General features: G+C 41.4%; 1 protein-coding gene across 1 annotated transcript in view; it reads left to right on the top strand.

Moving 5' to 3' along the window:
* Positions 1 to 15,622, top strand: part of LOC126284380 (tenascin-like) — a 218,299-nt gene that overhangs the window by 129,645 nt on the left and 73,032 nt on the right. The window contains exon 3 of the mRNA XM_049983266.1: positions 14,282 to 14,407. Within this exon, the coding sequence (XP_049839223.1) occupies positions 14,282 to 14,407 (126 nt within the window). The remainder of the gene's footprint in view (positions 1 to 14,281; positions 14,408 to 15,622) is intronic.

Raw genomic sequence — 15,622 nt, 5'->3', positions numbered from 1 at the left:
AAAACCCCTCTACTACTACTACTACTACTACTACTACTACTACTCTACTCTACCAGGATGCATAGCCACCACCAAATTACTTCCAAGAACAAAGCTGACTGTCAACTGGCACAACACACAGCTAAGCATAACATGCTCAGTTTCAATGGCTCTGGATCCTTCTCTCTGCCACCAGTTCCTCAGAACTAAGCAGACGGGAGCTACCCTTGCAACACATCCTTCATTCGCTTAAATATCCTGGCCAGAACTTCCACTAGCCCACTGTTGCCACACCCTCCACTCATCTGTTCCCTCTTCCTGCATCCTGCCATCCTCTCCCAATTTGTCTTACCTTCAGCATCTGTCCCACCACTGACTCCTACGACTGTGCATCACATACCTAACCTGTGCACTTCCCACACCTCCCTCCCACATTCCTAGCTAGCAAACAGGCTGCCTCCCTCTGAGATGCCTCCCACCCTTCTCTCCCCAACTGACACAAACCTCACCCCAACTGGTGAATGGTCCCCTTAACTCCTTAAGTATTTATCAATCAATCTGTTGTCTGAGAGTCATGTGGTGATGATACTAACTACACTATTAGCTAGTTCATTTACATTACATTCTGTGTCTTTCACTATAACACTTTTGTCATCTGCAAAGAGAAAATGTTTTGTATCATCTGTCATATTTAGCAGTGGATCATGGTACATACCAGGAACAGAGCCCGAATAAAACTCTGTGGCACTCCCTGAATCACATGACCTCAGTCAGATTCAAACCTCTTTTTTTAAATTGGCATTAGAGTACAATTTTATATTTCATACTTTCCAGGTATGAAGTGAACCATTGTGGAACTTTTTCCCTAAACCCACAGGTGATCTATGTCTTCAGCACACACTGTACCACTCAAATCTACCTAATGGTTTGAGTAAAACTCAGTTGCATGAAGGTTCTTTTGGCTTGCCTATCAGGAGAGCAATATCTGAAGCCTTTAAGCATTGTCATTGCGGGATATTGTTGCTGGAGCATTCCCAAAACCCAAAAAATCTAGGGCATATGTTATTGTTGTCACTGATAAAAAGTTAGTCCAGACCCTTGTGGAGTAGACGGTAGCTGAAACAGGAAAACAAAAACTGAAATGTTCCTTCATGAGAGAAAATTAAAGAATGTTGTCATCATTCATTAATCATGCCCCTGCAAAAATGAGTGACATAGTAATTGCTGTTAGTGGTGTTGAAAAAGCAGTGTAAATCATTAAAGAATGAATAAGGTCCCTGAGCTGACATTTGATATTTTGTATTAGCTCAGTGAAGTCACTGTCGAGTTCTGTTCAGACATTGTGAGTGAATTAGCATTGCTCTTAATCATATGGGTATTTAGCGTCCCAATCTCTGAACAGAGCCACATCCCAGTTATTGGAGAAGAGGTCACAGCCATTACAAAAAAAAAAAAAAAAAAAAAAAAAAAAAAAAAAAAAAAAAAAAAAAAAAGGGAATGAAACTAATCTACAGAAATTCCACTCACATCTACTTGTAACACAAATCTAGATGAAATGTTGTGTTCAGATACAATGATCTCCATGGAACAAGCACATGGAAATAAGCATATGTTCTGAATACCTCGCTTATACGAGATTCAACTTGCGTTCTTCAGACATGAAATCTCAATGTTATGAATAAGGGGGACTACACTTATTTGGGGTCTTTAGAGTTTCAAAAAGCTTTCGATTTGACACCACTTCCAGAAAATACAGTTCTACGGTATACCTAGCCAAATTTGTGACTGGATAAAATTTTACTGACAGTCACAGTCCTGCATTTTATTATGAATGGGGAGTTACTTTAGCTGCTGAAGTAATATCATGTGTAACCTGAAAGGGGCAAGGGGGGGTGGGAGAGGAGTAAGGGGGATCAGTAATAGGACGTTTACTGTTAATGTTAGCAGCACCCTAGCCATTGGTTGGGTGGCTTTCATGCCTCAGCAGTACATATAGCCATACCGTAGGTGTAACTATAATGGAGGTGTATCTGTCGAAAGGCTACACAAATGTGTGGTTCCTGGAGAATGGCTGGAGCCTATTCAGTACTTGCAGGGGCAACAGTCTAAGTGATTGACTGATCTGGCCTTGTAACATTAACCAAAATGTCCTCGCTCTGCTGGTACTGTGAACAGCTAAAAACAAGGGGAAACTACAGCCATACTTTTTCCCATGGGCATGCAGCTCTACTATATAGTTAAATGATGATAGCATCTTCTTGGGTAAAATAATCCAGATGTAAAATAGAACCCTGCTCGAATATTTGGTTTGGAACTACTCAGGAGGGTGTTGTCATCAGGAGAAACAAAACCCGTGTTCTTCAAGTCGAAGTGTGGAATGTTAGATCCCTTAATTGGGCAGGTAGGTTAGAAAATTTAAAAAGGGAAACAGATAGCTTGAAGTTAAATATAGTGGGAATTAGTGAAGTACAGTGGTAAGAGCAATAAGACTTTTGGTCAAATGAATACAGGGCTTTTCCTTAACTTAAATTTTCCCTGAGACATTTAAGTCTTTAATTTATCTGATAACATTGGAAGCTGAAGAAGTGAATTAAAATTTGTGCTGCAGCCGGGACTCAGACCCAGGTCTTCTTACTTACTAGGCATATATGCTGAGCGTTACACCACCGCAGCATTATGGTCAACATAGCTGCACAAAGTTTGTACTTTGTGTCCAAGTCAAGTACCTTCCCCAACACAAACTCCAATTCACATCTCGCCTTATATTGTCACTATTACCAGGGCTCTCCAACATTGGAATAGCACCCCAGCTTTGGACATAATGGGGAAGTGCTGTACTAGATGTGATCGTATAGATCTTAAATTAAACTTGGCTGGCTACACGCCTGTGAACACGTGTGCTGCTGCCCATTGTGCATCGCAGGTAGAGGAGGACTTCCCAGCCTTCACCAGCCAGCCATGAGACCGTCCCCACACCACGCCCGCTGCCCAAGTTGGATGGCAAGTGAGCCACTGCAGTTGCTGCTTTGGCGAGTATAAGTGCTCTTATTTTATTGACCTGCTAATTTGGAAAACTTGGCAACAACGACAAACAAGAGGGACACTATTCAGTGCACTTTTGATAAGAATTTTGAAAGACCAATCAACTTTGAAATTCACAGTTGGATCATTGATGAAGTGAAAGTACCAGCAGAGGAAGTTGAGGGACTACAGTTGGACTTTATTTTGTAAAAATCGGAAATGCCATGGAAATTGATTTATTAGTCAATCTAAACAGGGGCGTCTGGAAATTCAAGCATAGAGACAGAACCACAAGTGGCATCACGATTCAGCATTCTGATTACAGGAGTGGGAATATAAAAATATGCAATCTTCCATTGATGAAGAAATTGTCAAAACCTCCAGACTATACGGAAATGTTTTCGAGATCTCCAGAGACAAGTGGTCGAGTGCATACTGTATGCAGTTAGATTCTGGTGTTTGCACCACAAAAATGGACCTAAAGAAACACATTACATCATTTATCAACATCTATGGGCACAGAGGCTTCGTGTTGTACACAGGCCAACCTCAGACGAGTTCCATTCGCCACACTACGGATCACATCAGGAAAGATTGCCCACAAAAACGGAAGGTACAGCGATGATGAATCTGAACACAGAATTCCCGTTGCTGAGAAACGCGGACGCTGCCCAGCAGCCCCAGGAACAGCATAGTAATGGCACTGTGCCTGCCACTGCGGGCCCCACTGCCACTAGAGCTGATCAGCACACAATGGAGGAGGAGGCCGCTGAGCTCGCACCTCTGCCCACACCCCTGGCCACCCCCAGCCCTGAGCCGGCCACCAGCCCAGTGCCTGGAAGTGCCGACAAAAGAAAGATTAGTGATAGCAGCTTGGACGAGACCAAACAGCAACTGCAGCCCAAACTGGGGCGTATACAGAATATGCAGGCGAAGCAAGCAAAAAGGAAAAAGAACAAGAAAAAAAGATAGATATGATGGAAACAGAAAAATCAGAAAGTGAAAGTGCTACTCCAGCCATGTATGAACAGGCATGCGAGCAGAAGATAAGAGAAAATGTGAACCAACTTAAAAAGATACTGAAATTAAATCAAGAAGATGACATCACCGCAGCCACTTCCAAGAAGAGGAGTGGTGAATAAGCCAAAGGGAAGCAACGGAATACAGAAAAAGACCCAGAAATGACAAACAGAACAGGCAACAAAAAGGAAAGGAAAAGGCAGAATACTAGTTCCTCACAGGAGAGAAGGGAAAACGGCAGGCAAAGCTGGCCAGATCAGCCACAACTGCACCATCCGGACACTGACAACAGCTCCAATGGTCAATAGAAATGACTAGGCTGGCAAAACCCATGTACCAGGTAATTATTTGCAATGTCAATAAAATGAACACAGCAGTAAAGATAGACACCCTTGCACAGTTCCTATGACACAGAGCCACAGACATCACACTTCTACAGGAGGTGGCATAAATGGCAATAGAACAGATACAGGGGTTCGAAGTCTACACAACCATAGACCCAGAATCGAAGTGCGGCTCCACCATAATGGTCTGACAAGGAATAGATGTCACTCTCAATGGAGAGAAGTCTTCTGAAATAAGAGTGATTTCACGTGTGCCTCAAAGGAGTGTCGTAGGACCGCTGCTATTCACAATATACATAAATAACCTTGTGGATAATATCAGAAGTTCACTGAGGCTTTTTACAAATGATGCTGTGGTATATCGAGAGGTTGTAACAATGGAAAATTGTACTGAAATGCAGAAGTATCTGCAGTGAATTGACGCATGGTGCAGGGAATGGCAATTGAATCTCACTGTAGACAAGTGTAATGTGCTGAGAATACATAGAACGAAAGATCCTTTATCATTTAGTTACAATATAGCAGGTCAGCAACTGGAAGCAGTTAATTCCATAAATTATCTGGGAGTAGGCATTAGGAGTGATTTAAAATGGAATGGTCATATAAAGCTGATCGTTGGTAAAGCAAATGCCAGACTGAGATTAATTGGAAGAATCCTAAGGAACTGCAGTCCAAAAACAAAGGAAGTAGGTTACAGTACACTTGTTCACCCACTGCTTGAATACTGCTTAACAGTGTGGGATCCACACCAGATAGGGTTGATAGAAGAGATAGAGAAGATCCAACAGAGAGCACCGCGCTTCGTTACAGGATCATTTAGTAATTCCAAAAGCATTATGGAGATGATAGATAAACTCCAGTGGAATACTCTGCAAGAGAGACGCTCAGTAGCTCAGTACGGGATTTTGTTGAAGTTTCGAGAACATACCTTCACCGAGGAGTCAAGCAGTATATTACTTCCTCCTACGTATATCTCGCGAAGAGACCACGAGGATAAAATCAGAGAGATTAGAACCCACACAGAGGCATACCGACAATCTTTCTTTCCACATACAATATGAGACTGGAATAGAAGAGAGAACTGATAGAGGTACTCAAGGTACCCTCTGCCACACACCGTCAGGTGGCTCACAGAGTATGGATATAGATGTAGAAACTGGCGAACCCAAGATGTCAAACGACCACGGAATTGACATCAAAATAGAAGGCACATTATTTGTGAATGTGTACGCACCATCAGGCCATGACAATAAAAGAGCTAGGAGCAACTTCTTCAATGAAGAAATATGTGAACTCATCCTACACAACAACAACAACAACAACAACAACATCATAATCAGTGATGACGTCAATTGTGTGGCCACACAAGCGGATCAGACCCTAGTGGCAAACGTGTACATCGAATTACAAGAACTCATTAGATGTTTAAAACTGGAACATTTGTGGAGAGTGCAAAATCCATATTCACAGGGTTCACATATTTATACAGAAACAGAAGAAGCAGACTCGACAGAATTTATGTAAGCAGAGGTTTGGCAGAAAAAATATCACGTGTATAGGTTTGCCCAGTAATGTTTTCTGACCACCTCCATGAACAGAGACATTATAGCACATGCAGCGACCAACAGAAGTACAGCAGCCATAATATCCATAGAATTCCACAAGCCTTTCGATAGAACCGATTACAGCTACTTGATGAAGATGCTAACCAGACTAGGTTTCAGACCAAAATTCAAGAGCATTATCGACAAATTACTGAAGAATGCCAAATCCAGAATAGCTATAAACGGCTGGACTACCAAATATATAGTGTTAAACAGATCAGTGAGGCAAGGCTGCCCCCTGTCAATGGCCCTTTTTGCAATAACACTAGACCCACTATTGAAGAAGATCGCCAATAGCGTCACAGGCTACTCTGTGAAAGACAAAACAGTGGCTTGCATAGCCTACGCAGATGACATGGGAGCCTTCATCAAACAACATAAAGGAATAAAAACAGTAGAACAAATACTGCAGACTTTCGAAGAAGTGTCAGGAGCAAAAACAAACAAGAAGAAAACAGTGCTAGTGCCAATTAGGAATAAGCAAATAAATGCAGCAAATTGGTGGTATGAAGTAGTCGAAAGCCATAAAGTACTCGGCATCTTCATGCAGCCTTGCCCACAGAAAATGGCTGCATACAACTGGAGAAACGCACTACATATAATACAAGGCCTCACGAGAATACATACAAACAGAAAACTAACCCTCCATCAAAGAGCAGAGCTCATCAATACAATGATCCTATCAAAAGCCTATTACCTGGCACAGATCCTGACCATACACAAGGAAATAACTAGGGCAATAATGGGAGCCGCATACTACCTCCTGTGGCACATAGAAATCTTCAAAGTGGCACAGGAAACATGCTTGCTACTGGTGGAAGGAGGAAGACTCGGCCTTGTGGAAGTAAAAACGAAATGCACGGTGCTTCTGCTAAAAAGGCTGCTAGAACCCAGACAGCATCACAGCAGCCCTGCTAAGAAGAGTGCAACCTTCATCAGAAGAAACGCTGCTAGACATGAGCCACATCCCATATAAGCTTTGCCACATAAAACATACTACTTAGACAAAAGCTATGTAATGACAACTGTGGCAAATCCCAGTCACAGGACAGTGAAGAAAATATACATGGCGCTGAGAAGAAGGCCTGCCAGGAACAAAATCAGAAACAAGTTTCCAAATTTCAACTGGCCACAAATATGGAAGAACATCACTGAAAGCACGCTACCAAAGCATGTGAACACAGGCTGGTACCTAATAATCAACAACAAGACGGTACCAACAAACCAAAAACTAGCCCAGATAAAGCTGAAAGAATCAGACAAATGTGAAGCATGCAACAGTGTCAACACATTGATCGCCGCTTCACATGTAAAAATGGGGTAAGCATATGGGAAATGTGTCAGAAAATGGTGGCAAAAATAAATGAATGGACCACCATGCTGTAACAAACACAGCCATCACTGCACCTGACACCAAACCATTTCCCAGGCTGAAAAGACTAGCAACCCTGTGGATACTCAGCATGACAAGTCATGCCATCATAATGAAATGCCAGACAGACTACGTCGACTTCCTGATGGACCCCTGGGAGGAACATAAGGAAGCCCAACAGCACAGGTAGTACCACAAGAACTTCCAGAACTTCCTCTGGGTATTTCCCTGGTGGCATGTGACCACCAGCGAGGGTTCCCACAGCATCACAGCAACCTCGAAAGTGCAATGCAGTGATCAAAGTTATAATAGTTTAAATTCAAAAAGAAAGTGAAAGTAAAAGTGCTCCAAAAGTGATCAAGCGATGCTGCAAGAAAAAAGGAAAGTATTTTCTCTGTGTATACCTCCTAGGTTCTAGTGCTCTGTGCTAAAACCTCCCACACACCACGAAAACAACAGGTACAGATTAAGGTTCTTCTTCTTTAAATTTTTTTTTCTCCCCAAGTGCCATGAAGTGATAATGTGTTCTAATAAACGCTTTCACTCAACTCTACTTTCACTCTTCGTCCTTCAATTGTCAGATCCTTCTTCCATGTAAATAGTACACACACACACACACACACACACACACACACACACACACACACACACACACACTCTTAAAGGCCCAACATAATGGCAGATACATCTAGTCCCTCGGATTTACCAATGATACTTTCCCTCGTTTTGTTTCTACCACGTTTTCTTGCCTCAAATGCAAATATATAACTCAAATAGTTATAAACACTACCTATGTAATTAGCATATAACTAACCTAGGCTCATTTTACCCTGTAACATTGCAAGTAAACAAACTACAATATCGAAGAAATGCCAGTCGTGTCATGATTGCCACAACAAAATTTGGACAAAACTAAACAGCAATGAAAACGGAACTGAAAGATTATGCTAAGAAATGAATATAGGAAAAACATATAGATATGCTAAAAATGAAAAGACTGAAAGGAAAATTAGCAAATGGTCAGTGTGTCCTGCCTACTCAAAAATAAAGAAAACAAAACAAATACCATAATAAGAATAACAAAAGTAATATGAAATCTTGTAATTCACAACAATAGAGATGTTTTTACTTCTTGTTATTTCTTAAATAAATATTTTGGTTGAAAAAAATTTAAAAAATAGGTAAGCAAGAAGACCAGGTTTGAGTCCCGGCTGCAACACAAATTTTAATTCACTTCATCAGCTTCCAGCTTTATCATCAATACAGGTCTATAAATACAAAATCAAGTAGGGGTAATGCAGGAGTAGGTTTAATAATGAATAAGAAAATAGGAATGCAGGTAAGATACTATGAATAGATAGTGAATGCATTACCATAGCCAATATATTAAAAAGCCCACACCAACCAAAGTAGTATAAGTTTAAGTGCCAATAGCTGCCCAGATTATGAATTGTCGAAGAAATTATGCCAACAGTTAAGGGAGACAAAAATTTAGTTGTTACAGGAGAATGGAATTCAATAGTAGGAAAAGGAAGAGAAGGAAAAATAGTAGGTGAATACAGGCTGGGGGAAAGGAATGAAAGAGGAAGCTCACTGGTAGAATTTTGACAGAGCATAATCCAATCACTGCTAACACCTACTTGGTTTAAGAATCATGGCAGAGACCTGGAGACACCAAAAGCTTTAAAACTGATTATACAATCGGTAAGACAGAGGTTATGGAACCAGACTTCAAATTGTAAGACATTTCCAGGTGCAGCTGTGGCCCCTGGCCACAATTTATTGATGGTGTATGGTAGATTAAAACTGAAGAAATTGCAAAAATGTAGTAAATTAGAGATGAAACCTGGATGAGTTGAAAGAACCAGAGGTCATTGAGAGTTTCAAGTGAGCATTAGGCAATGGCTGACTAGAACAGGGGAAAGAAGTACAATAGAAGATGAATGGGAACCCTTGAGAGATGAAACAGCAAAGGCAACAAATGATCAAATATGTAAAAAAAAAACCATGCCTAATAGAAATCCTTTGAAGTCACAAGAGATATTGAATAAAACTTATGTAACAAGTAAATATAAAAATGCAGCTAATGAAAATGGTGGAAGGGGACTATAAATGTCTAAAAAATGAGGTTGACAGGAACAAATGTAAAGATTTAGCATCATATATCACTAGGGGAAAGATAGATACAGTGTATAGGAAAATTAAAGAGGGCTTTGGAGAAAAGAGAAGTAGCTGTAAAATGACTACCAACATCTCAGATGGAAAACCAGTACTAAGCAAAATAGGGAAAGCTGAAAGGTGGAAACAGTACATAGAGGGTTTATACAAGGGAGATGCACTTGAGGGCAGTATTACAAAAACGGAAGAGGACATAGATGAGAATGAGATGGAAGATATGATAATGTGAGAAGAATTTAACAGAGCACTGAAAGGCCTAAGTCAAAACCAGGCCACTGTAGTAGATGACTTCCGCCAGAGCAGCTGATAGCCTTGGGAGAACTAGCTATGACAAAACTATTCCATCTGGTGCACAAGATGTATGAGATAGGTGAAATACCCTCAGACTTCAAGAAGAATGTTATAATTCCAATTCCAAAGAAAGAAGGTGCTGGAAAGTGTGAATAGTATTGAACTATTAGTTTAACAAGTCATTTCTGTGAAACATTAACATGAATTCCTTAGAGAAGAACGGAAAAACTGGTAGAAGTCAACGTTGGAGAAGATCAGTTTGGTTTCCAGAGAAATGTAGGAATACACAATGCAATACTAACCCTATAACTTCTCTTAAGATATAGGTTAAGTAAAGACAAACTGACATTTACAGAATTTTTAAACGTCGAGAAAGCTTTGACAGCACTGATTAGAATACTCTCTTTAAAATTCTGGAAGAAGCAGGAGTAAAATACACATCAGACAGAGGGGCATGAAAGGAAGGCTGTGATTGAGGAGGGAGTGAGGCAGGATTGTAGCCTAACCCCAATGTTATTCAATCTGTACAATGAGCAAGCAGTAAATGAAGCCAAAGAAAAATTTGGAGTAGGAATTAAAGTTAAGAGAGAAGGAAACTATAAGGTTCACTGATGATGATGTAGGTCTGTCAGAGACAGCAAAGGACAATGGAAGAGAAACTGAATAGTATGGAAAGCACCTGGAAAGGAGGATATAATGTGAACATCAACAAAAGCAAAACAAGGATGACGGAATGTAGTTGAATTAAATTAGTTGATGCTGAAGAAATTGCATTAGGAAATTAGAATTAGTTGATGAGTTTTGCTGCTTGGGCAAACTGAAGATGTCCGAATTAGAGAGTATATAGACTTTAGATTGGCAAGGGTAAGAAAAGTATTTCTGAAGAAGAGAATCTTGTGAACATCAAATATAGATTTAAGTGTTAGGAAGACTTTTCTGAAAGTATTTGTGCAGTGTGTAGCCATGTATAGAAGTGAAACATGGATGATAAACAGCTTAGAAAATATTAGGAAAAGGAAAGTTGCTACTCACAATATGGTGGAGATGCTGCCCTCCTCCCCCCCCCCCCCCCCTTCCACACACACACACACACACACACACAGACAACTGCAGCCTCTGGCAGCTGAAGCCACACTGCAAGCAACAGTAGCAGTCATGATGGGAGTGGTAACTGGGTGGGGGTAAGGAGGACACTAGGGTGGGGAGAGGGAGGCATAGCAGGCCAGGGGTGGGAGACTGTGAAGTGCTGCTAGCGAATGTGCAAGGATGAGGTGGAGAGAGGTACGGCAGCTATGTGCAGTCAGGAGGTTAGACAGAGGGCAGGGGAGAGACTGGATTTGGGGAGGGGGGTTAGTAGAAAGAAATGGAAGGCAGAAAAAGAACTGGGTGCCTTGGTGGGATGAGGGCTGCGTAGTGCTGGAATGGGAACAGGGAAGGGGCTGGATAAGTGAGAAAAATGACTAACGAAGTTTGAGGCCAGGAGGGTTACGGGAATGTTGGATATATTACAGGGAGAGTTGCCACCTATGCAATTCAGAAATGCTGATGTTTTCGGGAAGGATCCATATGGAACAGGCTGTGCAGCAGTCCTTGAACTGAAGAATGTCATGTTGGGCAGCGTGATCAGCAACAGGGTGGCCCACTTCTTTCTTGGCCACTGTTTGTCGGTGGCCATTTATGCAGACAGACAGCCTGGTGATTGTCATGCCCCTATATAGGAAAAAACTTCTGCTTAACACTACAATTTTTTCTTGGTCACCGGAGTCTGTATATTTGTAGCATTTGGCCTTACTCTGTGACATAATATACATATAACAAGATGAAAGGATGTGGGTTTTAAGGGAGAGGGTAAGCAGTCATTCCAATCCCGGGAGCGGAAAGACTTACCTTAGGGGGAAAAAAGGATAGGTATATACTCTCGCGCGCGCGCGCGCGCGCGCACACACACACACACACACACACACACACATATATATATATACAAAGACACCAACCACTTTCTTGAACGCCTGGAATCCGTACCCAGTCTGTTATCCCCGGAAACCATCCTTGTAACCATTGATACCACTTCCCTATACACAAATATCCCGCACGCCCAGGGCCTCGCTGCAATGGAGCACTTCCTTTCACGCCGATCACCTGCCACCCTACCTAAAACCTCTTTCCTCGTCACCTTAGCCAGCTTCATCCTGACCCACAACTTCTTCACTTTTGAAGGCCAGACATACGAACAATTAAAGGGAACAGCCATGGGTACCAGGATGGCCGCCTCGTATGCCAACCTATTTATGGGTCACTTAGAGGAAGCCTTCTTGGTTACCCAAGCCTGCCAACCCAAAGTTTGGTACAGATTTATTGATGACATCCTCATGATCTGGACTCGCAGTGAAGAACAACTCCAGAATTCCCTCTCCAACCTCAACTCCTTTGGTTCCATGAGATTCACCTGGTCCTACTCCAAATACCATGCCACTTTCCTTGACATTGACCTCCACCTGTCCAATGGCCAGCTTCACACATCCGTCCACATCAAACCCACCAACAAGCAACATTACCTCCATTATGACAGCTGCCACCCATTCCATATCAAACGGTCCCTTCCCTACAGCCTAGGCCTTCGTGGCAAACGAATCTGCTCCAGTCCTGAATCCCTGAACCATTACACCAACAACCTGAAAACAGCTTTCGCATCTTTGCCTCCACACTTCCACCTCAACTTACATCTCTGCCCATACTCTTTGCCTTTAAATATGTCTGCTTGTGTCTGTGTATGTATGGATGGATATGTGTGTGTGTGTGCGCGCGAGTATATACCTATCCTTTTTTCCCCCTAAGGTAAGTCTTTCCGCTCCCGGGATTGTAATGACTCCTTACCCTCTCCCTTAAAACCCACATCCTTTCATCTTTCCTTTTCCTTCCCTCTTTCCTGACGAAGCAGCCACCGGTTGCGAAAGCTCGAAATTCTGTGTGTGTGTTTGTGCTTTTTATTTATTGTGCCTATCTACCGGCGCTTTCCCGCTTGGTAAGTCTTGGAATCTTTGTTTTTAATATATTTTTCCCATGTGGAAGTTTCTTTCTATTTTATTTACATCATCATATGTTATAAAACAGATATACATTTATATGCAGAAAACATTATGTTTCAGTATTCTATCTAAAGCAATGATAAAATTTGTGTGTGGAATTTGTGCTATTGCATTTACTTCTAATCTATCTTTTTGTAATAAACATTTGCCCATTATACCAATTTGACTCACTACATGCTTAGTAAAATGTTATAAGCAATATTGCAGTTATGAATGAAAAATAATGTAATTTTTTACTATTTTTCCATTATTTTAAAGTTGACTTGTGACCTTTACTAGAGATGAAATAATTTTAGTATTATGAAGATGATAGACTATAAAACTATTATGAAAAGAATAGTTGTTTTTAGCCATATAGTAGTGATGATGGGTCACAAACAGGTACAACAAAAAGAAACAGCTTTCGGCCAACAAGGCCTTCTCGGGGGGAGGGGGGACCACACACACACACACACACACACACACACACACACACACACACACATCACATGCAAATGCAACTCACCCACACACATGCAAATACAACTCACCCACACACATGACCAAAGCCTCTGGCAGGTGAAGCCAGACCATGTCAATGAAGGCCTTGTTGGCCAAAACCTCACTTTCCGACAGTCTATATTTTGCCTCTATCTGTGACTGAGCATCTTAGCATCTCTGCTATGTGGTGAGTACCAAATAGCCTTTTTATAATATTGTTACATTCCATCCTGGATTTTCCATTGTTTGAAAATGATAGACTGCTATTCACAGTATAGTGGAGTTGTTGAGTTGCAAACAGTCACAATAAAAAGACTGCTAAAATGTAAGCTATTGGTCAAAAGGCCTTTTTCTGAATTAGACAACACATGCACACAAATTCACACAGATGCAACACACACACACACACACACACACACACACACACACACACACACACAAATAACCACTGTCTCTGGCTGCCTTGGCGGCCATAGTCAGTGTCATGTGTGTGAGTTGCATTTGTGTGACTGTGGGTGTGTATGCTGTCTAATTCAGAAAAAGGCCTTTGGCCAAAAGCTTACTTGCTTAGCAGTCTTTTCGTTGCCCCATCTGTGACTCAGTATCTCTGCTATATGATGAGTAGCAATCTATCTGTTTCATAATATTGTCTTTATTCCATCCTGGATTTTTCATTAAATGAAATAATTTTTAAAGTTTACATTATAGGACATATAAATAACATTTCACTTATCTCCTTATTCTATCTTTTAATTTAAATCTAATTTTTTTTTTAATTTAATTTTTTTCAGTTGACAGCTAATGGTATGTGATGATTTGTAAAATTTGTTATCAACTTGGAAGTGTTTTCTAGGAACCCATAATTTTGATTACAGTTCTTAAAGTTTATTGAATTGTTTTTTCCAGGAAAACGCATTGGTGAAAACTGTATGTTTGATGAAGAATGTGACTCTAGTGTGACGTACTGCCGGGACCGCAGTATTTGTGACTGCAAACCTGGATTCCGTAATCAACAATCATCTTGCATTGCCAGTGAGTGTCAGAATACATTGTACTTTATGTTATAATCTAGTTAATGAATCAAGCAGATACACACCTCCGTTCCAAGAGTTCCAGAACCTGTACAGAAAATTGGAATAGAGATCAATATAAGCATAATTTCCACTCTTTTTTATTGCTCATGAAAACCACACATTGTTGTACCACCATACAGCAAGACCTTCAGGGGTGGTGCACCAAATTTCTGTACACACCGGTACCCCTTATATCCAGTAGCACATCCTCTTTCATTGATGCATGCCTGTATTCGTTGTGGATTACTACCCACAAGTTCATCAAGGCACCACTCCTCAATGGCAATTCAGCATAGGTCCCTCAGAGTGGTTGGTGGGTCACATTGCCTATAAACATTCACAAGGTGCGCATGATGGAGGCGCGAATTGTCATCCATGAAGATGAATGCTTCACCAATATGCTCCCTATATGGTTGCTCTATTGGTCGGAGAATGGCATTCACATATTGTACAGCCATCGCCTTCCATGGCCACCAGCGATGTACATGTCATGGCTGCAAAGAAGGACCTCGCCATGGACATCGGGAGTGAAGTTAAGCATCATGCAGCCTATTGCGCACAGTTTGAGTCATAACACAATGTTCTGTGGCTGCAGAAAAAGCATTATTCAACACAGTGGCATTGCGGTCAGAGTGCCTCTGAGCCATAATCTGTAGGTAGCAGTCATCCACTGCAGTAGTAGCAGCACTTGGGTGGCCTGAGCGAGGCATTTCATTGACAGTTCTTGTCTCTTTGTATCTCCTCCATGTCCGAACAACATGTCCCTTCTTGGCACAAAGTAACAATGCGAACGTGATCAAAGCATGGTATGGACCATCTAGGCTCGGTTGAACTACAGACAACATGAGCTGTGTTCCTCCTTGTCTGGTGCAATGACTGGAACTGATCAGCTGTTGGACCCCCTGTGTCTAATAGGCACTGCTCATTCATGGTTGTTTACATCTTTGGGCAGGTTTAATGATATCTGTGAACAGTCAAAGGGACTATGTCTGTGATACAATGTCCACAGTCAATTTCTGTCTTCAGGAGTTCTGGGAACTGGTGTGAAGCAAAACTTTTTTTGATGTGTGTGTATTGACGAATATCTTCATAAATAAGGATCCAACACAATTACTGTAACAAGTTTGTAATATCTTGCAACATATATATCTCTTTTCTGATTTTCTCACCTGTA

Source organism: Schistocerca gregaria, chromosome 1 (genome assembly GCF_023897955.1).
Source record: "Schistocerca gregaria isolate iqSchGreg1 chromosome 1, iqSchGreg1.2, whole genome shotgun sequence".
Classification (NCBI taxonomy): Eukaryota; Metazoa; Arthropoda; class Insecta; order Orthoptera; family Acrididae; genus Schistocerca; species Schistocerca gregaria.
Note: the sequence above shows the minus strand (reverse complement) of the source record. Positions and strands in the feature narration are given on the sequence as shown.